This window comes from Mobula birostris, chromosome 22 (genome assembly GCF_030028105.1).
Source record: "Mobula birostris isolate sMobBir1 chromosome 22, sMobBir1.hap1, whole genome shotgun sequence".
Classification (NCBI taxonomy): Eukaryota; Metazoa; Chordata; class Chondrichthyes; order Myliobatiformes; family Myliobatidae; genus Mobula; species Mobula birostris.
In genome coordinates, this window is record NC_092391.1 from 26,648,526 (window position 1) to 26,676,145 (window position 27,620).

At 41.1% G+C, this 27,620-nt stretch overlaps 1 protein-coding gene across 5 annotated transcripts in view; it reads right to left on the reverse strand.

The window, feature by feature from the left end:
• The window catches only part of sec16a (SEC16 homolog A, endoplasmic reticulum export factor), an 83,179-nt gene that overhangs the window by 15,855 nt on the left and 39,704 nt on the right, over window positions 1-27,620 (reverse strand). For 2 of the 5 annotated variants that reach the window (XM_072240430.1, XM_072240425.1), the window contains 18 exons: window positions 25,817-26,009; window positions 24,891-25,065; window positions 24,479-24,621; window positions 23,240-23,301; window positions 21,055-21,193; window positions 18,729-18,968; window positions 18,496-18,593; window positions 13,734-13,815; window positions 12,085-12,202; window positions 11,471-11,582; window positions 10,386-10,491; window positions 10,108-10,248; window positions 8,364-8,477; window positions 8,032-8,242; window positions 6,852-7,091; window positions 6,042-6,142; window positions 4,373-4,423; window positions 2,149-2,328 (listed from right to left, as the gene is read on the reverse strand). In XM_072240430.1, coding sequence (XP_072096531.1) covers window positions 2,149-2,328; window positions 4,373-4,423; window positions 6,042-6,142; window positions 6,852-7,091; window positions 8,032-8,242; window positions 8,364-8,477; window positions 10,108-10,248; window positions 10,386-10,491; window positions 11,471-11,582; window positions 12,085-12,202; window positions 13,734-13,815; window positions 18,496-18,593; window positions 18,729-18,968; window positions 21,055-21,193; window positions 23,240-23,301; window positions 24,479-24,621; window positions 24,891-25,065; window positions 25,817-26,009 — 2,506 coding nt within the window. The remainder of the gene's footprint in view (window positions 1-2,148; window positions 2,329-4,372; window positions 4,424-6,041; window positions 6,143-6,851; window positions 7,092-8,031; window positions 8,243-8,363; window positions 8,478-10,107; window positions 10,249-10,385; window positions 10,492-11,470; window positions 11,583-12,084; window positions 12,203-13,733; window positions 13,816-18,495; window positions 18,594-18,728; window positions 18,969-21,054; window positions 21,194-23,239; window positions 23,302-24,478; window positions 24,622-24,890; window positions 25,066-25,816; window positions 26,010-27,620) is intronic. The other 3 variants (XM_072240427.1, XM_072240426.1, XM_072240428.1) reach the window with 3 other exon arrangements.

Here is a 27,620-nt window from a genome sequence, read left to right on the forward strand (position 1 = left end):
ACGAGACACAGCAGCGCCTCCACTTTCTAAGAAGATTGAGGCCAGCAAGGCTCCCTCCCCCATCTTAACTGCATTTACAGGAGCACCACTGAGAGCATCCTGACAAGTTGTATCTCCATCTGGTATGGGAGCAGCCAATCATCAGACCGTTAGTCCCTACAAAGGACAGCTGAGAGGATCATAGTGGTCCCCCCATCATCCATCGAAGACATTTAACAGGAGCACTGTAGGGCCCTTACTATCATTAAGGATACCACCCATCCATTCGGCACCTTCTTTGACTTTCTACCATCAGGCAAGAAACTACGAAGCATAAAAACAAGCACAGTCAGGATGAGAAACAGCTTCTGCCTCCAGGCCTTTAGGCTTTTGAACTACCTGCCTCATTGTATTCGAAATGTCACTGTTCTGTACCTTACAATATTTCATATTAATGCACTCAGTCTGTTATTTATGTTTGATTCATCTGTAGATTTTATCCTTACATTCACATTTAGATGGAGACTTAACGTGAAGGTTTTTACTCATGTATGTGAAGGACGTAAGTAGTAAAGTCAAATCAATTCAATGCAGTTATCGTGTGTTATGTGTACTACTGTGCTTTACTCCCTGGTTCGAAAAAGCTTTGTTTCGTTTCTATATACATTATATGGTTATATACGTTACATACATCTATATAGTCAAATGAAAATAAACTTAACTTTAAAGTTAATTGTATTTGCTTCCCATTGGACTTTCAAAACATAATCAGTTGTGTAAACAAATTTTAAAAAAATCTAGTTTTCCCAGTTTCTTCTGCTTATTTGTCTAACCTGTGCTCTCTAGCTACCAGCCAATGGAAACAGCTTATCCTTTGTTTCATTAACATTTTTAATCTATTCTCCTCCAGGAACAATGTACAATTCCTCAAATGTAAATACTGCTGCAAGCACTGCAGGGCATCAGCGAGGCTGTGGCTCAAGGATACGTGATCTATCTGCATGATGGAGTGGTTGGGTTTGTGGTCAAGATGCAGATCGGTGGAGCGGCAATTAGCGCTGAGGAAATAGGAAGTCTGCAGGAGGATTTGGATGCATTAGAAGAAAGGGCATAGAAGGGGAAGATGTAATATAGAGTCGGGGAGTGCACAGTCATTCACTTTGCTAGAAGGAATTGAAGCCAAGAACATTTTCCAAACAGGGAGCAAATTCAGAAATCAGAGGTGCAGGGAGACTTGGGAGTCCGCGTGCAGGATTCCCTAAATGTTAACTTGCAGACTGACTTGGCAATAAAGAAGGCAAATACAACGTTAGCATTCATTTTGAGAGGACTAGGATATAAAAGTAAGGATGTAATGCTGAGTTTTTAAATAAGGCATTGGTCAGACTACATTTGGATTACTGTGGGCAGTTTTGCTCCATATCTAAAGGAGGATGTGCTGGCATTGGAGAGGGCCCAGAAGTGGTTTAGGAAAATGATCCGGGAATGAAAGGATTAACACTAGGTACATTTGATGGCTCTGGGCCTACACTTCCTGGAATTCAGAAGAATGATAGGTATCTCACTGAAGGCTGTCGAACATTGAAAGGCTTAGGCAGAATGGACATGGAGAGGATGTTTCCAATTGAGAGAGAGGGAGGACCAGAGGGCACAGCCTCAGAATATAAGGACATTGCTTTAGAACAGGGGTGAGGAAGAACTGCTTATTCAGAAAGGTAGCAAATCTGTGGAATTCATTGCCACAGATGGCTGTGGATGCCAAGTCATTGGGTATATATATTTAAAGCGGGAGTTGATAGATTCTTGATTAGTTAGGAGAAAAGGCAGAAGAATGAGGCCGAGAGGGAAAATAAATCAGCCATGATCGAATGGCAGAGCAGACTCAATGAGACAAATGCTCTAATTCTGCTTATGGTAGAATGAACGTTGCAGGCTAAGAATTAAAATGCGAACCTTTCCATTCCACGCACATCCCAGGAAACCCTACAACAAAATACTGAGGGATAGTCAGGAGGATCTGTGGAGAGTTTCAGAGCGCCAAGGTGGGGAGAACTGAAGTCCTATTGATGTTTGGATGGAGACCAACGTTGTTAAGATGACAATCGAAAAGAAAAAGTCTGTTAATTTAGTCTATTTTGGAGAAGCAGGGAAAATCAATGATCTTTTTACCTTTGCTTTTTTGCTCTCGGGTTGCTCCCGTTTAGGTTCTTTCTTCCCGTCCAGAGCTGTGTTGGCAACAACCTCTGGCTGAGGCGGAAGTGTTGGCTGGTTAGATGCTGAGCGATTTCTTTCCCGGCCCAGGCTATGGTTAGATGACTCAGAGGTTGTTCGTGAGCGCCTCCCATATGGCTGAAACAAGGCAAATGAGCATCAAAGCAGTGTGTGGAACCCAGCTCTTGGCAACAGACAGAAACCCAGTGACTCGACCTTCCAGACTCAACTGGCAAACCAGGAGGCATCCCAATTTGAATGCAAGGCAAACTGATGCCTCACTGATCTCTCATAACCCACATTCAAATCATGCCCTTGCACTTTACATCAAGATTTTTTCTTCTACTCAGTTGAAAAAAATCTGAAATTGAAAAGTACCAGACTGAAATTCATAGATTTTTGCTGAGACAAGGAATGGGTATTATAGATGACAAAACCAAGGCTAATAGATTAAACTAAGGCAGAGGCTGAATACTCTCCCAATCCATATCCATAACGAGAATAAAATAGCAGCTGATGAGTGATTTTAAAAACACAAACACGAGGAAATCTGCAGATGCTGGAAACTCAAGCAACACACATCAAAGTTGCTGGTGAACGCAGCAGGCCGGGCAGCATCTCTAGGAAGAGGTACAGTCGACGTTTCAGGCCGAGACCCTTCGTCAGGACTAACTGAAAGAAGAGCTAGTAAGAGATTTGAAAGTGGGAGGGAGAGGGGGAGATCAAAAACGATAGGAGAAGACAGGAGGGGGAGGGATGGAGGCAAGAGCTGGACAGGTGATTGGCAAAAGGGATATGAGAGGATCATGGGACAATTCCACGTCCCATTCCCATTCTGATATGTCTATCCATGGCCTCCTCTACTGTAAAGATGAAGCCACACTCAGGCTGGAGGAACAAAACCTAATATTCCGTCTGGGTAGCCTCCAACCTGATGGCATGAACACTGACTTCTCAAACTTCCGCTAATGCCCCATCTCCCCCTCGTACCCCATCTGTTATTTATTTATATACACACACGTTTTTTTCTCTCTCTCCTTTTTCTCCCTCTGTCCCTCTCACTATACCCCTTGCCCATCCTCTGGGTTTTCCCCCCTCCCCCTTTTCTTTCTCCCTAGGCCTCCTGTCCCATGATCCTCTCATATCCCTTTTGCTAATCACCTGTCCAGCTCTTGGCTCCATCCCTCCCCCTCCTGTCTTCTCCTATCATTTCAGATCTCCCCCTCTCCCTCCCACTTTCAAATCTCTTACTAGCTCTTCTTTCAGTTAGTCCTGACGAAGGTTCTTGGCCCGAAACGTCGACTGTACCTCTTCCTAGAGATGCTGCCTGGCCTGCTGTGTTCACCAGCAACTTTGATGTGTTGTTTAATGAGTGAGTTGCTTGTTTGGAGGGGTACGTCATTTAAAGAAGCAATTTTGGACTATTATTCCAAAGATTTTGCATTATCGCTTTCCTTCTAGATCTAGAACAGGCAACTTGATCTTTCTAGGATTAGGTAAAAACAATTATTACTGCAAGATGGAAGGCAAACTTTCTCTGATTCAAAAAGTGCATGTAAGCCACTTAAGCAGTTAATCATTTGAACAGGAATACCAAACTGAAAAGTCGGCTGGTAGCGTAGTGGCATCCGCACCAGACTTCGTGGCGAATGGTCCCAGGTTTGAATCCAGCCGGCTCCTTGCATGCCTTCCATCCGTGCTGGGTTTACTGATCATTTCCAGAGGAAGTACCTGTGGGAATCTTGCACCAGTTTGCTGTAATTTAGTCATCCACCCACAGAAAGGGGAGACATAAAATTCACAGGGAATAGGTCTACAAAAATTACTGTGTCACAGTGTAGCATGGAAAACTTTTCCCAAATAGCTCACTCAGAGGGTTAGTCCACATTTGCCTGCATCTTCTCCCATTGTAATCGATGTGCAAAATTATTGGGATGTCAAACTGGCCTTGCAATCTGATGTAAGGGCAGAAATTTGCCAATCAAGGAAAAATGATTTCAAGGCTGCAAATATTGAGGAAACAGATGGCAGAGAGTGAGCACATGAAACAGAAAAGGGTGCACGCACAAGGAAGAGTACAAGAGAGAGGCCAAGGCATAGAAACCCTTCACCAAAAGTGCACCAATCTAAAATGGGAATACAAGCGTCAGAATCTTAACACTGAGCGTCAAGAGTTGCGTACCATGTGCAAAGATGACTGAGATGCTGACCTTGATCTTCTTCCCGGGGCCTGCTTCAGACACAAATGTGCAACGATGTTAACCTCGCATTGCTACATGGACATTTACAGGAATTTACCTTTACATTTGTATGCGTTTCACACAATGAAAAGGAGAGTGACTTTATGGGAGGGGGGGCCAGAACACATACATTTTATAATCAAATACTTGCTGAGGAGCTTGCATAATAAATGCCACTAGATGCAGTACAGGACTGCCTGTAGACTAAATCCCAGTGCCTTAGAAGACATGGGGAGGAGAGCACATATAGAACACAAACAAAAACAGCTTTGGCCCAAGCAGTCCTTATTTTCATACATCATGGTGTTTATGCATGGATTGAGCCACTTCCTGCTGTTCCTCACGTAATTTCAGTGTCACCTCTATACCCGCCCCCTCACGCTTGTCTCTTAATTGCATTTATGCTATTTGTTTCTACCAATCTGCACCTTGTAAGGCATGAAAATGCCCGACGCAGGCCTCTCATGGTCTGAGTTGATGTTTTACCAATCCCTGTAATAGTGAATTCCACATTCACACCATGTGGCCATGGGAATAATAGTGCACCAGTAGTCATCCTCCAAAATTTTATTGGTTTTTTTGGACAGCTCCCATTGATGAAAAGTAGCAAATGTATCTCCACTTTTTTTTTCCACGGAAAAAGGTGAAAGAGAAAATGGAGTACTACAAATCAGAGTTATATTAATAAAAGGAAAATTCTAAATCTATTAAGTAGTAATCGAACACTTAGAAAATAAGAATAGCACCAGGCAGCGTCTCTGAAGCTATCCTCAGCCATAGTGTAACACATGAAATATTCTTTTTCAGTAAGATAGATTATGGCAACAAACTGAATATTTACAGATCACTGCACATAAAATTATCAAGCAGAATTGCTAACATAATAGTGGGAAAAAGGGAAAGAAACCTTCACCTCATGGGAACATTAATGTACATAGAGCTTGTACATTGTAATAGTGAGAGCAGCAGGCTCTCCTCAAAGGTACAGCACTTGATCTGTGCCCAAAAACTTGTGGAAGGATAAGTTCCTCCTCTGCACAGTGGAGGAGGGCATCTCAGCAAGAACCAGAGAAGCTCTTCATAGGTGACAACCTCATGCTATGACCAACCTCTCTGCAAACCCAAAACATGTTGCAGATCTCAAGTTCAAAGTAAATTTATTATATGTATTGTGTCACTAAATACTACCCTAAGATTCATTTTCTGGTAGGCATTCACAGTAGAACAAAGAAATACAAAAGAAATAAATGAAAAAACTATGAAGACTGACAAGCAACCAATGTGCAAAAGACAACAAACTGCAAACACAAGAAAACCAACTAATAATAATAAATAAATAATGAGAATATGAGCTGTAGAGTCACTGAAAGTGAGTCCACTGTGTTCAGTGTTGAGGTGAGTGAAGTTACCCATGCTGGTTCAGGAGCCTGATGGTTGAAGAATAACACCAGGACTAGATCAAATAGTGAGGTCTTCTATGTGGAGAATGGGGCGAATTTAACAAACTTCAGACCTGCATCAGCTAGAATACCGGATAAGACCAAGGCAGTGCAATTGCTCACTAAATTTTAAATTGATGATCATTTGGATATTGGAATTTAGCTGCCTTACCATTTTGGCCATTTGATCATAGAAATCCAGCTGCCCAGATTCCCCAAAGCTGTGTCTTTTCGGCAATATCTGGTGATTGATGGAACTGGATTCTGGAGGAGCTGAGGAAGAGATGAAGATTACTGCACAAGAATTGGCCAGCTTTACCCTACCACCATTTTTTTTTCTCTCTGCTTTCTACAGAAACCCAGCACCTTTTGCTCTCTTGCATGCTGCTAAATCTCTGCTGGAACAATCTCAAGAGTCCACAATTAATCCTAATTTGAAAAGTTTAGTTCTTAGTGGCCTGCTTAATATCCATTACCAACTGGACTTTGTTTTTTCAATTTTGTCATGAGATGAGATAGCATTTACTGCCAGTCCCTAAACTGCGGCTGGCAATCACACTATAGTGATAGGTGGAGAAACAAGGAGCAAGGGTAGGAGATTTGCTTTAGAGACATTAGAGAATCAAATGTTTTTCTTTCTTTTCCACTTCTCATAGGTGAGAACAACTTTAAAAAACAATCCAGATTAATTGTATTTAAATTGCTCCAATTGCCAAGGTGAGATTCAAACTTGTTCATGGTCCAGAAACATAACACTCAGATAATCAGTATCAGTGTTTTTTGTGGGACTTTGCCCCATATATGCATCACTGGATTAGTACAACTATGTTTAAGAATTTAGAATAATGATTTAGATCAGAGGCTACGTGTATCTGAGTACTGGCAGAGAAACGTTAAGAGTTTCTCAGATTTTGTTAAAATGTTCTATCACCTGCTCTAATGCCAGTAGACCAGACATTAAGCGTTGACACTTTGCACTAACCTGCATTGTCAATTCCCTGTTGTTCCTGCACTGTTGGCAGGGTCTCTACTGGGGGCCCTGCTGGAGATCCAGGGAAGGGGCCTTTAGAGAGATCACAAGGTTGCCTGAAAGCAGAGTTGGGCGATTGTCCTGGAAAACCAGGTGAAGTATGAGTCGGTGAATAGAGGGGAACAGTGCCATCAGTCACAGTCTGCGATGGTGGGGCTGCCATCATCCTCCCATCCAGTACAGTATGAGGGGCTGCAAGAAAATCAAAGCAAATAAAACACACAAACAGGCAAAGACCACTCAGCTTGCAGGATGTAACAAAGTAATGTGAGCACATCGTCCTAGTTTTATGGCCAATATGCATCTCAAACTTATTTACTGTCTTGGTTCTATAAACCTTAAGCTTTGCTGAACAAACATTCATCAATCTCATTTGATTTATTCAAACAACCAGAAGCTAAAATGGCTTTGTGAGAGAGTCTATTCTCAGGGATTTTAATCTACAACATCTCAACTGAAGAATATCTCTATTTTGAAGCTGAAGATCAAATGGAATTTCAATAAAACAGAACTACTTCAGAACAAAGCAATCCAAACACATTTAAATAACTAGTATTATGAAAAAAATATAAAAGCACATTTATTTTAAAGCAAATTATAAACATATTAAAAACAAAGTGTATATAAATATAAAATAAAAGCAAAATATAGCAGTCCAGACTGCATCTATGGAGAGAGAAAGTGTGAACGCCTCAGGTCTATGGCCTTAATTCAAAACAGTAGCGCCAAAGTTACCAATTTAACACATTAACTATCTCTCTCCTTCCACAGATGCTTCCTGACCTGTCAATTATTTCTAATATTTTTTCCTTGGTTTCGAGCATCTGTTTCATGCTTTGAGCTATACATTTAAAGACTAAATAATAGTAATAACTCCAAGAATTTTTTTAAACTGGGGGTGATGAACATATGCAAACTGCTGCATTTGTAGTATAATAGCATAAAAGCATTTAAATGGGATGCCAGAAAGACAGGAATAGAAGGAGGTGTGAAAGTGTACGTTGAATGAAGTTTGCAGCAACTTCTTTTGAGCTTTAATGTTGGCATTTCTGTGCAAAGGGTTTAAAGTGATTAAGGTTGCTGAAGGTGAAGGATAGGAAAACATAACCAGTGCTTTACAGCTTTTGGGTACCTGCGGGCATGAGCTGAACACCCGACACTTCTGTTGATCCTACATCTGGCACGAAAGACGTCATCAGTGGATTCTCCATTCCCGTGACCTCCTCCTGGGGGCCTGTGGGAAGCTCTTCAGTATGGTTCACCGGGTCATATTCCGAACTGGGGGTGCTAGAGCAGAACGGCTGGGGAGTGGCTCTACCCGACCCACAAATAAAGCCACCATCCTAGAGAATAAATAAAGAGATGGAGAGTAGGTGACTGGGTAAAGGAGAGAAGGAACCTAGGGCTGTACGTAGAATGGAAGAATGATGACTAGCTACCAGAGGTGCATAAAGATAATCTCACTTTCGTCTGGATTTCCATCTGACGGAGCTGCTGAATCCAATCTGGCTCCACGTGCAACTCATGCTCTGATCGTTCCTTTGACTGAGGGTCAGAGAATCGCAGCTGGGAGGAAATCTGATACAGCACAGAGAAGACAACAAGTAGTAATGAGGGGAAAGGAAGCAGAGAGAAAAAACATCATGTAACCACCATTTAAACCCAGTCCTGGTAAACATCTGCTTTTGGTTTTCAGGGGGCAAGATTACAGCTACTGACCAAACTATTGCTCATTGTGTCACTCAACTGAGTTGGAGAATGTCAAGTTCAATCCTGTGTGAACCTGTATGTTCACACTGTGTAAGAAAAACTAGTTTCTTACCAAATGGATATGAAACCTCAGCACAAAGAGGCCCTTCAAAAGATGGCTCATGTCAGCTACTTGTAGATATTTAAACAAGTCTACACTGTTCTTTTCTTTATAGACCTGCAGTTCTCCTGTTTGAGTATTAACTAATTTCATTGTGAAAATTACCACAAAATCTTGTATAACCATACTTCCAGTTATTTAATAACTGCAAAAACCACTTTTTTAAATCTGTGCATGTAGCAAACCATTATGCTTCCTTAATTTTCATTTAACTGAGGTTTTCAAAAATTTAAATACTTTGAAAGATAATTGGGTGGAAACAAATTATTTTCACTTAGATTCCTGTGTTTAAGAATATGTCTAGTTACTTTAGTCCTTGTATGCATATCTTCTTTCATCCTGGTACCTTTTCCTCATCTAGTCCAGGTAATGGACATCCTAAAATAAGCCACCCAAATCTAAAAATCATCTACATATTTAAGATTTTCATTTTGCTGCCAAGCCACAAGTTACAGGATAGAGCTTTGCAATTTCCCACAACAGGATGTGAATTCATAACATCTTGATTGCTTATCTAGAGCAACAAACAATCTGCTAGAGGAACACAGTTGATCATAGAGCATCTGCTGGAGTAAAGGAATTGTCAACACTTCATGTCAAAAATTCCAATGCAGGGCTTTGACTTAAAATGTTGACAATTCTTTTCCTCCCGCATATGCTGCTTAACACGCTGAGTTTCCCCAGCAGTTTGTTCCTCTTGTTTGCTAGGTTGTCTAGGTCGGGAAGCACAATATCAAACTGTGGTTGCAGCATATATGATTCAAATCAACTTGCCATTAACTTTCCTTAGCACACCATCCTGCACCACAACGAAGAGCAAATAGTTCAGATTGGACCTCCTGCCACATTACCAGTTTGACATCACAATCATAATGATATCACTCCCAGCTCCTCCAACACCTTTGCCATAAGATTGAAAAAGACCTTTCGCTGTCCAAGGGGAGGCACACTGGTTGTGCTGGTAGAGCCACTGACTCAGTACCTGACCTTGGGTGTTGCCTGAAAGTATTCTCACGTAACCCACATACTTATTAATGCTTATAATTACATTGAGTGTACGTCAGTAGAAAATGTCATTCAGGTCGACATGCTCATTCCCTACACAAGCCATTCTCAGCTTTCTGCACCTCACCTCATCAGCATAATCTTACATTCCTTTCTACATGTTCACACATTTTCTCCTTAGATGCACCTCGTTTACATTTACACTTTTTTGTAGCAAAGTTCCACTTTCAAGTTTCTTATTGTATATGCCTTACATTTAAAGTCCCACAGCTTTGAGAGCTTTTTTTTTAAAAAGAAAAAGATATGCCTATATTATATAGTCAGTCATTGTACCTGAATGAGCTGTCTCAATAACACTGGTGAATAATACGCTGGATTCCTGAGAATAGTCCTCGCGATAACTTCACAGTAGTGAAAGGCTTGTGCTGCCAAGCCCACTTCAGCCAGTCGACAGGCATATATAAACTTAAACACCTAAGGAGTTTGAATAAAGTTTGCATTATCAAAGTGACAAGTTCAAATACAACAAACTGTCAGCTTCAAACAACTAGGAGCTTTGGATATGGCTAGGGAGGAGAAAGTTAAGCGCAACTTTTGAGTTTATCTCATACCTGAAAGTTGGGAAGGAAGCAAGTTTGGCTGCCCAAAGCTTGTGCATACTCATATGCTTCTGTACGCTGGATAGCTTCATTTGAAGCAAATTTCAGGAATGGCCAACTGAAAATAAAAACAATTTCAAGACAAATCGGCTTTTTAATAATAATTCCTTAGTTACTTTGTTGCTGGATGTATGGTTAGGAGTCTTAAGGGAGTTCAAGTTGTACAAAAAGCAAAGTGAGAGTTATGCCCACCCTTGTTAGGACCAATTAACATCCCCCACAAAAGTCTAGGCCAACACTCCTGAAGTTGTACAGAGAGGAGCATCTTGCACTGGTGCTGCAGCTGCTCTGTAGGAGGAAAAGTTGCATCTTTTGTGTGAGAAATTAAACTGACACCCAGTCAGATGGAGCAGCATGGGACTTTTTAATGCTCTCACCAATTTTCAATCAACACCCGAGATTATTACATTACTGCCACTTTTGTATTATGAAATTTGGCTGCTACATCCCCCAACTTAATTAGTGAGTGCATTTCAAACAGTGTTTCATTGAATATGTGCACAAGAAGCACTATGTGAATACTTGAGGCTCTTCTCCAGTGAACTACCAACTAAACAGGACACAGCTCACTGAGCCTACTGTATTAAATATTTATTCCTTTGAAGAGCTAAATACGCTAGAAATAAAGCTTGTGGTCTACTGATTCTATGGTCAGGTCAAAGAGCAGAGCAACGTGTGAAAGCTGGGATCATACCCAGGGTAGATGATCAATAGTAAAACAAAGCCCAGCCAAATCACAATGGGAGATGAAGGAAAGTGCTGTCTCTCCTCAGAATGTTTCCATTGTCAACGTAACAAAGCTGTTCTCAGTATTCGATATCTTACACTTGTGCCAAAAATACCCAGATTCTTTACTACTTTGCTTCACAGTCACAGCTCATATTTGGCACATTTTGAAGAATTCTCTTCTTTGTTTTTGCAGTACAATTTGCATGAGGGTCCCCAATGCAAAAACAAATAGTTAGGATTAAAAAATTTTTAAATTAATGAGTTCCCTTTTACCTGCTTAACAAATACATGCCGTTACATTAGCTCACCTGTGATTTGAACCAATCAGAACGAGTTTTGTGGTTTTTCTGGTGTATACTCCAAATCCCACCTGTGCCATTAAGTAACAGAAATGGGAGGCATCTAATAGTCCCTTAGCAGCTGTAAAAATAATGCAGAATCCTTTTGTTGACATCTTCATACCTTCATTCAGCCCCTTACACCTGATTTTCCATTTCATGAGAATTTAGCCAACTTGCATCTTTATTGTACTCAGTCACATTAGTTCTGCAATCTTTAACACCCACATTCAAGAAAATTCCCTTGAAATTTACAATTACCATTCCCAGCTACTTTAAGGGAGGATTACAGATTTCTGCTACCCTTTGTAGAAAGTACCATTCCCTGACGATCCTCTTAAATAACATGGGTCTAATTTTGTTATACAACCTTGCTGATTGCAAACCCCTAAACCACAACTGATCAGATATCAAACTAATTCAATGGCAGAAAAGGTTCAAAAAGCAAATAACCAAAAGTGGAGGAAAAATCACATTTTTTTTAATAAAAGAAAAGAGCAACGAAACAAAAGGCTCCCAGGAAAAGAGGGGAAATGGAAGAATAAACATCACGACTTCCAGAAATTTGTGGAATTAGAACGTACCAAGGGTGTCTCCCATGGTAGTGATGGTTCTCCTGTCCAAGTCTGGTCCATTGGAAAGGTTGGACAGCACCATGGCAAGGTGGGGTCGCCAATCTCCCCACTTTTCATCGCCACAGCACTGAAATGTGAAAATAAGCACAGTCAGGCAAGTTACAGGCTAGAAGTCCTTACAATTATGAGATAATCTAGTTTTATAACAAGTCTCTGAACAGGCACACTGTGGTACAGCAAATCAGAAGCCAAGATTAGAGAAGTGGATGGAGAACGAAGGAGATTGTGATGCTTTATCAGAGACGCCTTCTGTTTAGTACTATTCTTTGCTAAAAGCTATGGGTTTTCCTAGTACTATTTCACTTAAAGCAGTCCAGGGTATGTCCTATTGAGTTTGAATGTGCCAATGGTCAACTTGATCACCAGAAGCATCACCTGCAAGGCTAATCATCTCCTTCTCACTTTTACTTTCTGAGGTGAAACCTAACAGAATAAATGGCAGTGATGCTTCACTTCTCAAAGAGCTCAACACCTTTTATCCATGTGGTCCTAGCTGAGGGGTCAGCAGTGGAAGGACCAGCAGTTCGAGTTCCTGCATGTCAAAATTTCTGAGGATCTCTCCTGGGCCCAGTGTACTGGCGCAAGCCGTCAGGAGTTTGAGGAGATTTGGTCCATCACCAAAGACATACAAATTTCTGTAAATGTTGGGTGTTAAGCATTCTGACTGGTTGCATCACTGCCTGGGGCCTCCAATGCTAGATCGCAAGAGGCTGCAGGGGGCTGTAGACTCAGCCAGCAGCACAGACATAACACTCCCCACCATCAAAACCATCTCCAAAAGGTGGTGACTCAGGAAGGCAGCATCCATTATTAAAGGTCCTCACCACGTGGAAGATGGTCCATGTTCATTATTACCATCAGGGAGGAGGCACAGGAGCCTGAAGACCTCACTCAACAATTTAGAAACAGTTTCTTCTCCTTATCAGATTTCTGAAAGATCTATGTACATGACCTCATTCCTTTTTTTTTCCGCATTATTTTAACATTTACAGTAATTCTATGTCTTTGTATTGTAGTGTTGCTACAAAACAGCAAATTTCACATCATATAAGACAGTGATAATAAGTCTGATTCAGTCCTTCCTGACACACATACGTTTTGCAGCAGGGCTATCTTAATGTTAATTATTCTAGTTTTGTTATTAAAAGAATCCAGGGAATGCAAAGTCCACTGCTGGAAACAAGCTCGAGCTGCTGCAACATTTTATAATAAATTTATGAAGAATTTGAGGACTAGGAGGTTATAGAGCAGTTGGATTTTTTGAAAACCCTAACAGGCCTCCAATTGTATTAATTCAGAATAAAATGAGTTTTTCTTCCAAAAAGAGCAATTACGGAAATGCTTAAGGGAAGGGAAGCTGCTGTCCTAAATGTCCACATTATTTATACAGGGCTGCCTGGTTTGAGCCTATATAGGACGTTAGCCCCACATCAAAATGGCCGATTCAAAAGTGATTCAGAAAGACAACTGTATCAGTCCATGAGGGACTACACCAAAGAATGATTAAAGGAGGAAAAGATAGGTTTCTCCAAAGAAAACTACCCAGGATGTTCTCTGAGTCAGTGTGCAGTAAGTCTATAAGTATAAATTAGACTCACCGTTGCTGCTGCTGGCATGCGCCCAGACATCAACTGGTACACTGTCTGCAGAGGATCATTAATGGGCAGGCTGTTAGCAAACCTACACACAGAGAATAGAACTCAAATTATTAGACGCATACATTACAGATAAAGATTAACTTTATTTATCACGTGTATGTGAAAATATCAAAACAAACAGTGAAATGCACCATTTGCGTCAATGACCAACACAGTCCGAGCATGTCGTGAGAACAACAAGCAAGTGTCATCATGTTCTGGTGTTAATACAGCATGCTTACAAGTTAGTAACCCTCACCCACACATCTTTGGAATGTGGGAAGAAACCGACACGGTCACGGTGAGGACGTATAAATTCCTTACAAACAATGATGTGAATTGAATCCTGATCACTGGTGCTATAAAGCATTACACTGCCCGATACACTACTGTGCCACCCTATACCAAGGAGTTAACAACAGCAAAATATTATTAACTCTGCCATGGACAGTCCCAAGCCCCACTGCAAAAGGAGTATGATTGGACACAGGGCTAGCAACCGCATCCCTTTTAAAAAAAAGTGTTACAAGAAATGCCAACAGAAGCTCCACAGACCTCTTCCCTGGGAGAGGAAGGATACACCAAGTAGATGGGCTACAACTGGGAAAACCTGAAAGATCGGCCCAGGACGGAGGATTTTAGTGAGCTGCCTATGTCCCAGTAGAGGTGATGGACTTAAGAAGATGATAATGGAAGGGCAAGAGCAGTCTGTAATCTCTGTACAATTAATTTGCAGCTTCCTCTTTTCTCCTGAAGGTGAGGGCAGCAGTCCCTCATCTTTCCCTTCATCCCTAGTGCTTATAGTGTAGTTCCCTTTTAACATCTTGTGAACACAGAACCCCAATTTCCCAATTCTGATGAAAATAATTATAATGCAGAAAACAGGATGCCCCTTTGCTTGTAAAGTGGTTCAGACACAGACTGTCTTCAGTCAAAACATGACTTCAGCCCAGATAAACAGTGTCAATATGCTATTCATTTTCAGGAGCTACCATTGAGTTGGCCTACTTCTCTAAGAGATCTGGAGAAGATTCTAAAGCATAACACTAGATTGATTCCATCTTTTCACTGGAAAATACTGGTCATACCATACAATAGCAACAGTTAAGTGGCATTTAGGCAAGCACATGAACAGGCAGAGAATGGAGAAATACAGAATCTAGGAGGAGTGGAATTAGTTTAAATTATCATCGAGACCAGCAGAGGCACAATGGTCTGAAATGTCTGTTTCTGTGCTGTACAGTTATGTGTGTTATGTTTTATAATGCCCTGGAATTACTAGACCAGGCAAAGTCTAGTCAGACATTGTGTAACATTAACTAAGCACTGCACAGCATGCACACCCAGTGGCCACATTATTAGGTACCTAATGTGATTGAGTAGCCACTAAGTGTATGTTTGTGATCTTCTGCTGCTGGAGCCCATCCACTTCAAGGTTAGATGAGTTGTGCTTTCAGAGACGCTCTTCTGCACACCACTGTTGTAATGTGTGTTCTTTTGAGTTACTGTCGCCTTCCTGTCAGCTTGAACCAGTCTGACCATTCTCTTCTGACCTCTCTCATGAAAAAAGCATTTTCATCCACAAAACTGATACTGGTTTTTTTTTTGTTTTTCACACCATTCTCTGTAAAATCTAGAGACTGTTGCTCGTGAAAATCCTAGATCAGCAGCTTGAAATACTCAAACCACCCCATCCAGCACCATCATTTCACAGTCACTTAGATCACATTTCTTACCCATTCTAATGCTTAGTCTAAACAACAAATGAACCTCTTGACCACGCCTGCATGCTTTTATGCATTGAATTGCATTACAGAGCAGATTTAACTAATAAAGTGGTCAATGAGTGTATTTACTCACTGAGACACTGAAGAAGCTCAAGATGAAAAGCCCAGATTCAGCACCAAGCCAATCCCATATGCCTTGTAGTCTTGCTTCTCTTATTACTGAATAGAACAATATTGGGGTAAGGAAGGTGATTTGAAGGCAAGTGAGAATGGCATGAACACAGGACAATTGCTGTGGGATATTAGCAAAAACCCTAAGCTGCAGTGGTCAGCTCTAGCAGCTTATAATATTAAATGAATATTTTATATTATATATTATTCTAGCTTTTGCTCCTTCCTTTTCCAGTCCTAATAAAGGGTCTTGGCCCAAAACATTGTGTGTTTATTCCCTTCCATAGATGTTGCCTGATTTGTAGAATTCCTCCAGCATTTGATGTGTTGCTCAAGATATCCAACATCTACAAAATCTCTTGTTTATATAACTTTTAACAATTTTGAAATACAAAATGGTTTATTTTATCCCCATTGTAAATTTTTACTTAATTTATGCAGAAATGTCTTCATGGTCTTGTCATATTATAATTATCCGACCCACATACTAATACTGCCGCTGGCAAATGAATTTTTAAAGCATGAAGCAGCTTCATAATGGAAGCAATTTAGTCCACAGGCATAACAAAACCATATAAAAAGAACTATTATTTTTATAACAAGAATAAAACTCAAGGAGCTACAAATAATCAAATTAGACAGCATTTATAAAGAAACAGAACTCAAGCTCCAGGTCAAAAGCCTTTCAAAAAATCTATAATGAGGTGAAAAAAAGTGTATTTTATGTCGCAGAAAGAGGGAAGGATGAAGAAAATAAAGGAATTTTTCCTGATTATAGGGCAGAAACTAAACTTGTCCAGGTGACATGATGGCTCGAGTTGTCATCTATCGCTGAGGGCCAACAGAGGAAAAATAAAACACATTGGAACTATGAGATGCAGGGCCCAGCAGTTGCTGGAAATACCCAGATCTTCAAGCATTTGTGGAGAACTAAAATGAGATAATAGATGATTTTACATTAGTACTGATCAGCTCTGATACAAAAAGGAAAGCCTGATCGTCTGAAACTCAGTCCTAACATGATGGGGTTCGATTTTACAAGCTTACATTAGGTTTTGTTATAACTATGGAGGAAGCTAAATTACAGTATGTCACACAGGGAGTGGAATAAATAATTAACAACCAACTGGAACCTCAGGGTCGCTCTTGCAAAGCAAACAGTGTTCTGCAAGGCAGATAACAAACACATACAACACAGCACCAGCAACAAATGCAACATACTCAAATGTGAGCACCAGTGAATTGCTGCTTTGCCTGGAACTTCAGTTCAAGTCACTAGATGATAGAAAGTGGACATGGTAATAGGGCAGGCATTGCATCTCTGGTGGCTGCACGTGATATTAGAAGCAGAGGACTAAATCACACTAGAGCAATGTCACTTGGACAATTTTACTATGTACCTTATCACAGATGTATTATTTTTGTTCTCTCCACTTTTCTCCATCTTTGCAATTTTTAATGTATTTTGGTATATTTCCATTTCTGGTGGATCATGGAACCTGAAACATCAACTGTCTCTCACCGATACTGCCCAACCTGATTACCATGTCAAGCGCTGTTTTAACGTCAGATTTCTAGCATTTGTAAAAGTTTTCTTTAGTTTTGATTATGTGGGACAGTTTATCTGCATGGCCTATCCTAATTACTTACCCACAAACAGTGATGGGTAACCAGAAGACAGAAGTTTACAATGTGGGAACACCTGTCTCAAACTATTCCATTCACCCTGATACTTATCCAGTTTCTCCTTCACACTATTTGCCTGAACCATGCTCTTGTGGTAATGAGATTCAGATCCATTCTGGTTAGACACTATGCTTAAACTTCCCCTTGTAAATCTTGATGATTACCTTTTAATTGTGCCCCATTTATACATTTCCTATCCAAGAGGATACATTGCTAGACTCCCCCTTTTAAACCCCTTCAGGGCCTCATCCAGGATAGCACTGCCTTCTCTTTGAAAGGTTTACCTATTCTTTTAATAAATCTCTCAGCACTAGCATCAACCTTAAAATTGTGGATATAAATATTTTAGTGCAGGCTTATTCTGTTTGGTTAAGAAGACAGACAGTATCAGACAGCAGAGTGAGGCAGTGCTAATTATAAAATCTAACAAAGTATTGGTCACTGCGAGTAAAAGCCATTGGCTTCACCTTGAGTTTCTAAATAAAGACTTTAGCAAAGATTACCAGATGCAGTTGCTTTAAATTCATATTAAAAAGTATTTTTAGCTTCGACATCCATGTGCAACAAAATATTGTAACCTTAAATAATTAATGGAGACATAAAAGGGAATGTAAAAATCTGCTTTTTGTTAAATGAACAAGGCTTTTATTCTGTAAGGCATAAACTTTACTAAAAGCTCTATTCTGTTTTGAGTTGATAAAAATTTCCTTAGTCTTGTAGGTGATTTATATCTTAACAACAACAGTGATCGAGGGAAGCCAATCCAATTGGTTAGGGGTGTGTGGGGTGGGTGCTGTTAAACAAAATCCATTATCCTCTATGCTGAACAAGGAGGGGTGTGGTTTTTACTCGATAATGATGGCTTCTGTTATATCAATTTGACTTTTGCTGATGTCACATTGGTAAATAATTCATGTATGAAAATGGTTCGATGAGGTTTTGAGCAAAAATGTGTTTGGACATAAACGTTAAGACTACTTGTCTCATACTTTCTCCAGTGGTTGGTGATGTCAAAGCTGCAATACTGCACAGTTCCGCAAATATGGTCTACACGCGTTTAATATAGCTTCTGTTTGGTAACTGTATTCATGCATCAAACACAAATGGCAACTTTGGACATTGTTGAATAGAGACCCTACCTGGTCATGACCTTTGCATGCGTCCGACTGTCCATTTTGCTGGCGAGTAATAGAGCATGACCCCACAGGCCATGCTTCATTGCAGATTCCAGGGCATCCTGCAAACACATCTCAGTTAATAACGATAACTCTCTGAAAAGGATATGCCATGCTGCCCAACCTCCCCACCTCGAACTCTTTCATTGGAACAGGCAACACCCAACAAGGACAGAAGATCTGAATCAGAAAATTACCTTCTTACGGCCAAAGAGCAGCAACTCCCGGAAGCGCTCCGTGTCCTTGCTAGTACACTCCACTATGTTGCTATCAAGGAAGCTGTCAGCAAGGAGAGATGTGCAGGACTCATCCTCAGCACGTGGGACCAAGTCATTGTTGAAGTCAATCAGATTGGCTTCATTTGGTGATTTGCCAGGAAGCCAGACAGATCGGTGTTCCCTCAGCAGGAGCTCTGCAATGTCTGTACCAATAACTGTCTGTAATGCACATTGATACCAATAAACCCTTTTGCTTACAATTCCAATCTATGCAAAAACCAATTAATTAAGCTCTGATCCTCGAAGCACTCAACCAGCAAGCATCCAGCATTACCAACTCCCCAAGAGGAAGAGGATAAATGGAAAACACAAAGTGTTTCTGCAGATGCTGAAAATCCAGAGTAACGCAACAAAATACTGGAGGAACTCAAGCAGTTCAAGGAACATCTATGAAGAGGAATAAACAATCAACGTTTCAAGCCAAGATCCTTCAAAAGAATTCAAAATGAAGGTTCTTAGCCTGAAATATCGACCGTTTATTCCTCTTCATAGCTGCTGCTGCCTGACCTGCTGAGTTTCATCAGCATTGTGTGTGAGTTAAGCTTGAGAAATGGAAATACATCTAAAGTTCTAAGTAAATTTATCAAAGTACATATGTCACCATATACAACCCAGACATTCACTTTCTTGCAGGCAATCATAGTTAACAAGAAAAACAATAGAATCAATGACACAAAATATTCTGCAGATGCTGGGGTCAAAGCAACACTCACAACACGCTGGACGAACTCAGCAGGTCGGGAGGCATCAGTGGAAACGATGAGTCGATGTTTCGGGCCGGAACCCTTCGTCAGGACTGTAGAGGAAAGGGGCAGAGGCCCTATAAAGAAGGTGGGGGAGGGTGGGAAGGAGAAGGCTGGTAGGTTCCAGGTGAAAAACCAGTGAGGGGAAAGATAAAGGGGTGGGGGAGGGGAGGCAGGGAGGTGATAGGCAGGAAAGGTGAAGAAGGAATAGGGGAAAACACAATGGGTAGTAGAAGGAGGCAGAACCATGAGGGAGGTGATAGGCAGCTGGGGGAGGGGGCAGAATGACATAGAGGTAGAGGAAGGGAGGGGGAGGAAATTACAAGTTGGAGAATTCTATGTTCATACCAAGGGGCTGGAGACTACCTAGACGGTATATGAGGTGTTGCTCCTCCAACCTGAGTTTAGCCTCATCATGGCAGTAGAGGAGGCCATGTATGGACATACCTGAATGGGAGTGGGAAGCAGAGTTGAAGTGGGTGGTTACTGGGAGATCCTGTCTGTTGTGGCGGACGGAGCGGAGGTGCTTGACGAAGCCGTCCCCCAATCTGCGTCGGGTTTCACCGATGTAAAGGAGGCCGCACCGGGAGCACCAGATGCAATAGATGACCCCAACAGACTCAAAAGTGAAGTGTTGCCTCACCTGGAAGGACTGTTTGGGGTCCTGAATGGTGGCAAGAGAGGTGGTGTAGGTGTTTGTCCCTACACTTCCGGTAATTCCCTCCCTCTCTCTTCCTCTATCCCTATGTCACTCTGTCCCCTCCCTCAGCTGCCTATCGCCTCCCTCATGGTTCCGCCTCCATCTACTACCCATTGTGTTTTCCCCTATTCCTTCTTCACCTTTCTTGCCTAGCACCTCCCTGCTTCCCCTCCCCCACCCCTTTATCTTTCCCCTTACTGGTTTTTCACCTGGAACCTACCAGCCTTCTCCTTCCCACCCTCCCCCCCCACCTTCTTTATAGGGCCTCTGCCCTTTCCTCTACAGTCCTGACGAAGGGTTCCGGCCCAAAACGTCGACTCATCGTTTCCACGGATGCTGCTTGACCTGCTGAATTCCTCCAGCGTGTTGTGAATCTATGGAAAAAAAGTAGTCGACATTTCGGGCCAAGACGCCGACTGTACTTTTTTTCCATAGATGCTGCCTGGCCTACTGAGTTCCTCCAGCATTTTGTGTGAGTTACCTTGAAGTCTATTAAATTTAGTCTCATGGAACACCCATCAACACCTGTAGATGGTACTGTACGTAACTACAAAGAGACAATTCATTCTCATCCTTTGTTGTATAGCTTATGCATACCATTCTCATCCCTGTCTGTATTCCTTACAATCGCGAAAAGAGACAAGTTTAAAAACTCCAGTTTGGAGGATGTCACAGTAGAAGCTGTCTAATACAAAATGCTGAAATCAAACAATCATGTATCAAGAAAAGCAATTAATACAAATAGGGCTAGGCGAAGGAGAGGGCATCAATTCTAGGAAGCTCGTAAAATATGGAAACTCACCCCATTTTGTCTACACAGTAGGACAATCAGTTCCCATAACAAGTTGGCAGACTCCTTATCCAGAAGCTCTTCGTTTCTTAGGCATTCTGTCGCCTTGGTCTGAGCAAAGTTGATGACATCAACTTTATGAGTCTCTTCCCTAAAAAAATCAGATCAGAACTTTAAAGTTCACTGAATGCTCAGCACAGTAATAATTTAATTAGGAGTTGTACAGGGTAACTGAGATGTGGATTGCTTAACAATGGAAGCAAATCAACACCGGAAAAAGCTAACCATCATAAATTTTTAGGATGCACCCTAAAATGTACTGCAGAGATTTATACTAGGCCCCAGCTTTCAATGGTGGATATGAAGGACTAAGATGAAGGAACAAAGTTAAGACCATAAGATGCAGTAGGCCATTCAGCCCATCGAGTCTGCTCTACCATCCAGTCATGGGCTGATCCAATTCTTCCTGTCATCTCCACTCCCCTACCTTCTCCTCATACCCTTTGATGCCCTGGCTAATCAAGTACCTATCTATCTCTGCCTTGAATACTTGGCCTCCACAGCCACTTGTGGAAACAAATCCAGATTTACCACCCTCTGACTAAAGTAATTTCTCCACCTCTCTGTTCTAAATGGACGTCCTTCAATCCTGAAGTCATGCCCTCTTGTCCTAGACTCCCCTACCATGGGAAATAACTTTGCCATACTTAATCTGTTCAGGCTTTTAACATTCGGAATGTTTCTATGAGATCCTCTCTCATTCTCCTGAACTCCAGGGAATAACAGCCCAAGAGCTGCCAGATGTTCCTCATATGGTAACCCTTTCATTCCTGGAATCATTCTCATGGTTATGTTAAAATATCCCAATATATCCCTTAATGGACAGTGGTAAATCCCTATAATCAAAGCACAAGTAATAAAGCATTATTAAAAGTTATGGGTGTGTTGTTATTTGTGAAGTAAGCCAAATGTAGCTGCTCTGAAGGCACTCAGTATGAACAAAGGTGAAAGTCCACATCAATAAAATAGGCCAAGAGCATGATATTGCCTTAGCCAAATCCCACTTGGAGAACATTAATCATTTCCAGACACAAGCACCTCAGTATTAGTTAACGGGGGAAGGGGGTCCATAATACAAGGCATTTCTGCCGCCCTTCTTGATTAGATCCTCAAAGTTTGGCCCTTCCTGGAATAAATTTATTTTTGTCCAGGAGGGCCACGAGATGGGACTTGCATATTCTGGAGTTATGGAATACTCAAATATTAATTTCAACAGCAACCAGTCTTCACATCTGATTAAATTTAGACTAAATTTAAAATACAGCTCAGAACAATGGTCTTTTTGGAGTTGCATTTTGTGGTTAATTGCAGACCAGGAAACACCCCCAGTGACCTGAGATGTCTCCATATGCATGAATGGATTGAATACCCCATTCACCTGAATGCAGCTCAAAGACAGCAGAAATTAACACTCATTTTGGGTGTGTTGGTGTGAAGATCTAGGTGTATGAAAATAATATGCAACTCAAAGGAATCACTATGAATGCACTGTGATGCCAGAAATCATCCAGTTCTTATCTTTGTTCTTTTGTTTGTTAATAATACACAAACAGACTAAAATGCTTGAGAGGTAAAGAGCTGCTTGCTAGGCCAAGTCAAGCTTATTTTATGTGCACAAATACAGCGAGTTACAGGTACAATGAAAAGCTTGCTTGCAGCAACAACATCACAGGCATTAAGGTATAGAAAATAGAACATACACATAAATTATACAAGACAGTGAAGAAAAAGACTGTGCAAAATTACATAGGCCTGAAGTGGGCAAGGAAAGCAGGTTTAATTGCCATATGGATGCCAGGAGAACCTGTTGAGGTTTAGGTGACAAGCTAACATCTTCTTGGGTTCTTTTACCAGATATTTGGTACCAGGTATATTACTGTTCCTTCACCGTCACCGGATCAAAATCCTGGATTGTTTCCCAAACAGCACTGGGGGGTATACACACACCACACGGTTTGCAAAGTCTTATGAACGGAGCCCACCACCATCTTCTCAAAGGGGCAATTAATTGCCATCCCAGCAAGTGCAGCCAATACCCCTTGAAATTTTTTTTTAAGTTTTAAACCATATTGTAATTCTGTATATTATTGTTCTTGTGTTCAGAATCTCTCTTCTGATATGGAGTTAGAAGACTTACTTTGCTAATGGCCCTGGGAAGCTCCTCAACTCCTCTTGTTCAGGCATCTGCTGCAGTATCGTCTGGAACCAGAACAATACAAGTCAACTGCGTGCAAGATTTAATTTTTTTTTAATTGAACATTAATTCAAGCATCTTATACCATCAAAATTTTGGATTCCCTCCTCTATGATTCTCCTCATTCAAGCTGGGCCGGAACAGTTCAGCCAGAAGTACTTTGACAAAGCTGTGCTTTTCTGGGTTTTAATTTCAGAGGAAAAGCTGTCTCCCTTTAAGATTCGAAGATAGACAAAGCTTTTACCCTTTTAGTGTGCTGAGAATTTCCAGCATTTACTTAAAATTGTTAACTCTTTATCAGTGGGATTTAAATATTTATTTTCCAGTCAACAAATAGTTAGTTTTGCTTTCTATAATGCCTGTGCACAGTATAAAATATTTAAAATAATAATAATGTCTCCTGCCCACAATATGATTGGTGATGGATGGCCCATTCTTTCCCCAAACCTTTGCCAAAACTGAGCTAAAGCCAATAAACAGAGAGGCAAGGCACAGGCTGGGCACGTCCTTCTCAGCTTCTCCTCACACACCCAACACTGTTTGGCACTTGCCCAACTGTTCAAATCTACTATTTATGACACAAGTGAAAATTCAACGCAGAAACCCGTGCCTTTATATGTGACATCCAGGCTTCCGTGTGATGATTATTAAAGACTTAATGCTGGAGGGATTCAGCAAAGCAAACAGTGTCTGTGAAGAGGAAAATTTAACAGGTGGACAACCCTTCATCAGAAAAGGAAACAGAAAGCATGCTTTAAGTTGCAGCGATATGTGAGGTGGTAGAACAAAGGGAATGCTAGTAATAAGAAGCAGATGAAGAATGACTATGATGAAATGGCAGAGCAGACTCGATGGACCGAATGGCCTAACTCTGCTCCTCTGTCTTTTATGGCCTTGTGGAACAAAGTGACAGGTATATTGTCAGTGTTGTCTCAGGGGGATATTCCAGATAGATCAGCTATGATTAACAAGGGCTCATTTTCCTCCCTCTCCTCAGATACTGCAAGATTTGCTGAGTATCTTCAGCATTTTGTTTCCAACTCAAACATGCCAAATAACTAGCTGACTCCGATAAAGATTGGAACAGAATGAAAAAAAAACAAGTCGAAGCAAAATATTGTTAGGAACATTGGAAGAGGAATTATGATCCTTGTTGTGTATAATCCATACTCTTCACAGTACCTCCAGGCTATGAATTTCAACTAAAGCAGGCTGTCCTTCTGAAGGGAGGTTGCCCAGCACTTTCAGCAACTGTCCTCCAGGACCAAACCGGACACAAAGATGAGGAACTGTAAATTTCTCTGGAGTCACAGGTCTTGGTGGAACTAGTTGAGGGGGAAAAAGTTTCAGTGAGAAGGACTGGCTTTGACAAACAATGACTCATTTGTAGGTATCTCTATTTACAGCCTCTGATACCTTGATTATATACTAGCCCCGGCATGCTATTAACTGCATACAATTAACAAGCCTTCTATAATTTAAAAATTCTCCTCCACCCCTCAATTTTATTTCTTATCTTTATTCAGAGAGATTTCAGTTCAATATAGATTTTATGTCTGTACACAGAGATCCATTAGAGTGCAGATGAACATACTTCTCTCCACAGGTTGCCATCCTGTTTCTGCTGGATATCCATACTGATAATCTGAGTAATTAGCCTGCACAGTGTTTTCCGAGTATTGTCCATATGTATAATCAGCAGTGATGGTTGTCTGGCTTGGTTGTTCATATGGGACAGCCAATTCCTGTTGGCTCCTGTAAACCTGGCTCTACACAAGATGAAGTCCAATAGATAATTAGTCCACTTTACACTCACACACAGAACTATTTACATACAATCCCACCATAAAGTCTTCTGCTCAGAAATGTAAATGGGAACAGTCTGTGCAAACACTATGCTGTAAATCTATCAATGTGTCGGAAAGTCAGGATTACAGTGCAATTACAATCCTGGAATTATAATCAAAATCAAAATTCTTATTTTAAACTCCAAAATTTCTAATTAACAAATGCACAAGAACTCTCAGAGAAATTAGTCACTTGTTCATGGTCAACCACAGCCTAGATCTGTCGTCATCACGAATGAGGAAGAAAATAAAACAATATTGAGGAGAAAACAAAATCAATATTTATATAATCTTAAATAAATGTGTGGTGCGTGGCCAAGTGGTTAGGGTGTTGGACTAGTGACCTGAAGGTCATGGGTTCGAGCCTCGGCCGAGGCAGCATGTGTCCTTGAGCAAGGCACTTAACCATACAATGCTCCAGTCTACCCAGCTGAGAATGGGTACCGGCAAAAATGCTGGGGGTTAACCTCGCGATAGACTGGCGTCCTCTCCGGGGGGTGGGGAGTCTCGTACTCTCAGTCACTTCATGCCATGGAAACTGGCATGAGCACTGGCCTGATGGGCCACAAGGCTCGTGACAGACTTTAATCTTAATCTTAAATAAAAATGAACAGCATTGTTTGGGGCTATCACTCCCCAGTGAGATCTGGATTGGGATCTACATGCTACTCACCTGCTGAGATTGGGAGCTGAAGCTGCTGCGGCGGCTCCTCACACTGTGGGAGCTCAACACACTGTGAGCCGACTGTTCACTGTGTGTACTGCGCCGGTCAAATTCATCAGGGTATGGATCTCGCCGACTGCTTTCATCAAAACTGCTGTCGTAGCGAGGGTCATATTGCCAGAGCTCCTCATACCCATTCCGCCTATTAAATAAAATCCAATGGAGTACTGTTTTACTTAAAGGAAGATAATCTTTATAGAAGCACTCATCACTCGCACCTGGGTAACAAACGCGTTCCATTTTCACAGACACCATAAGTTAATTTTCTCCGCAAGTTGAAACATACACAAATATCACTCAACATGGTAACCATGCCTCCATGTAGCAGCAATGACTGGCATCGTAGACTGATAAGAAACAGTTATTAAAAGTGGAGAGAGATATATAGAGAGGAAACAAGTTCTGCCATTGGTATTGTATGTACATTAGTTTTTAACTTAATGTTATGAGCTCATTTGTATGTAGGATGTTCGTAAGATGGGTGTGTGTAAAAGAGAGAAAGTCTACAAAAGATTCACCGACTGGACGAGCACAAGTATGATTTCTGATTGATGTTCATCATGTAGGTTGGAAATGAACTAGATCCTGGCTTGGACAGAGACTGCAACAGAAAAAAAGTTCAACAGTTGAGACAGCAACAATGAACCTCATGATTTAAATTTAACTTTGCGGAAGGGGAAGTGGAATAGTCTACTCATAATGGCCCAGGCAGAGTTGGAGAGGCAGATATTATTGACAGCCAAAGACAGACAGCACTTTTGTGCACTGCAAATTGTCTAAATCTCTGTAGGCTGAGGAATACAGCAGCCAATGTTAAGATTTCCACAAAGTAAATTAGCTTGTGTGCAGTTTCCTAAGGAACAGGAATGGACTCAGCTGGTACACACAGGCTGCCACACTTCACTGTGCAATGTAAACAAGATATTGTATAAGGTGGGGAACTATGCCTAACTCAAGGAAGCACAGAGAGACAAGGACAAGGTAAAGAAGAAAAAAAAAATCAACTATATTATTTGTTCTTGAAAGGCCATTCTCCATGTACTCCAGTTAACAGTGGGACAACTACAAGCAATTCACAATCCTCCAAAGTTCCTAAATTCCCAGTAGATAAATACAAACACAAGTTATGCAAGGGCTCCATTCCCAAGAACCGTCCATAAATCGATTCCTTTGTACTCAAAAGCATCCATTTTTTACAGTAACCCATATCATAACTGATGAAGGGTCTCAGCCCAAAACGTCGACTGTACCTCTTCCTAGAGATGCTGCCTGGCCTGCTGCGTTCACCAGCAACTTTGATGCGTGTTGCTTGAAATTCCAGCATCTGCAGATTTCCTCGTGTTTGCGTCATATTACTCTACGCATACTTGTCATAACTTTTACATTTTACTGTCACCCGATCATTACCCATAATTAAGCTTTTGGAAGGTATACTATGTCCAGTCATAAATAATAAAATGTTTCCTGGTGTTTATCACTACCATGAAAAATGCTCTAAAATATATGGGAATTTATACAAAGTCAGATTGCCATTAGTCAGGGTCATTCATAACCACAGGATTCGAATATTTAAAACAATGGACAGCTTCTGGGAGAAGGGAATCCCCCTGGCTTTCACAATTTTGGAAATCCACTGACTATTTCACACTCTGAACCAAGATGTAGAAACACATCAGGAACAGACACCACAAAATTGCAAAATTCATTTTAAGAGTTTTCCTTTGAAACAAGCTGCCTTCCCATTTTCACCACC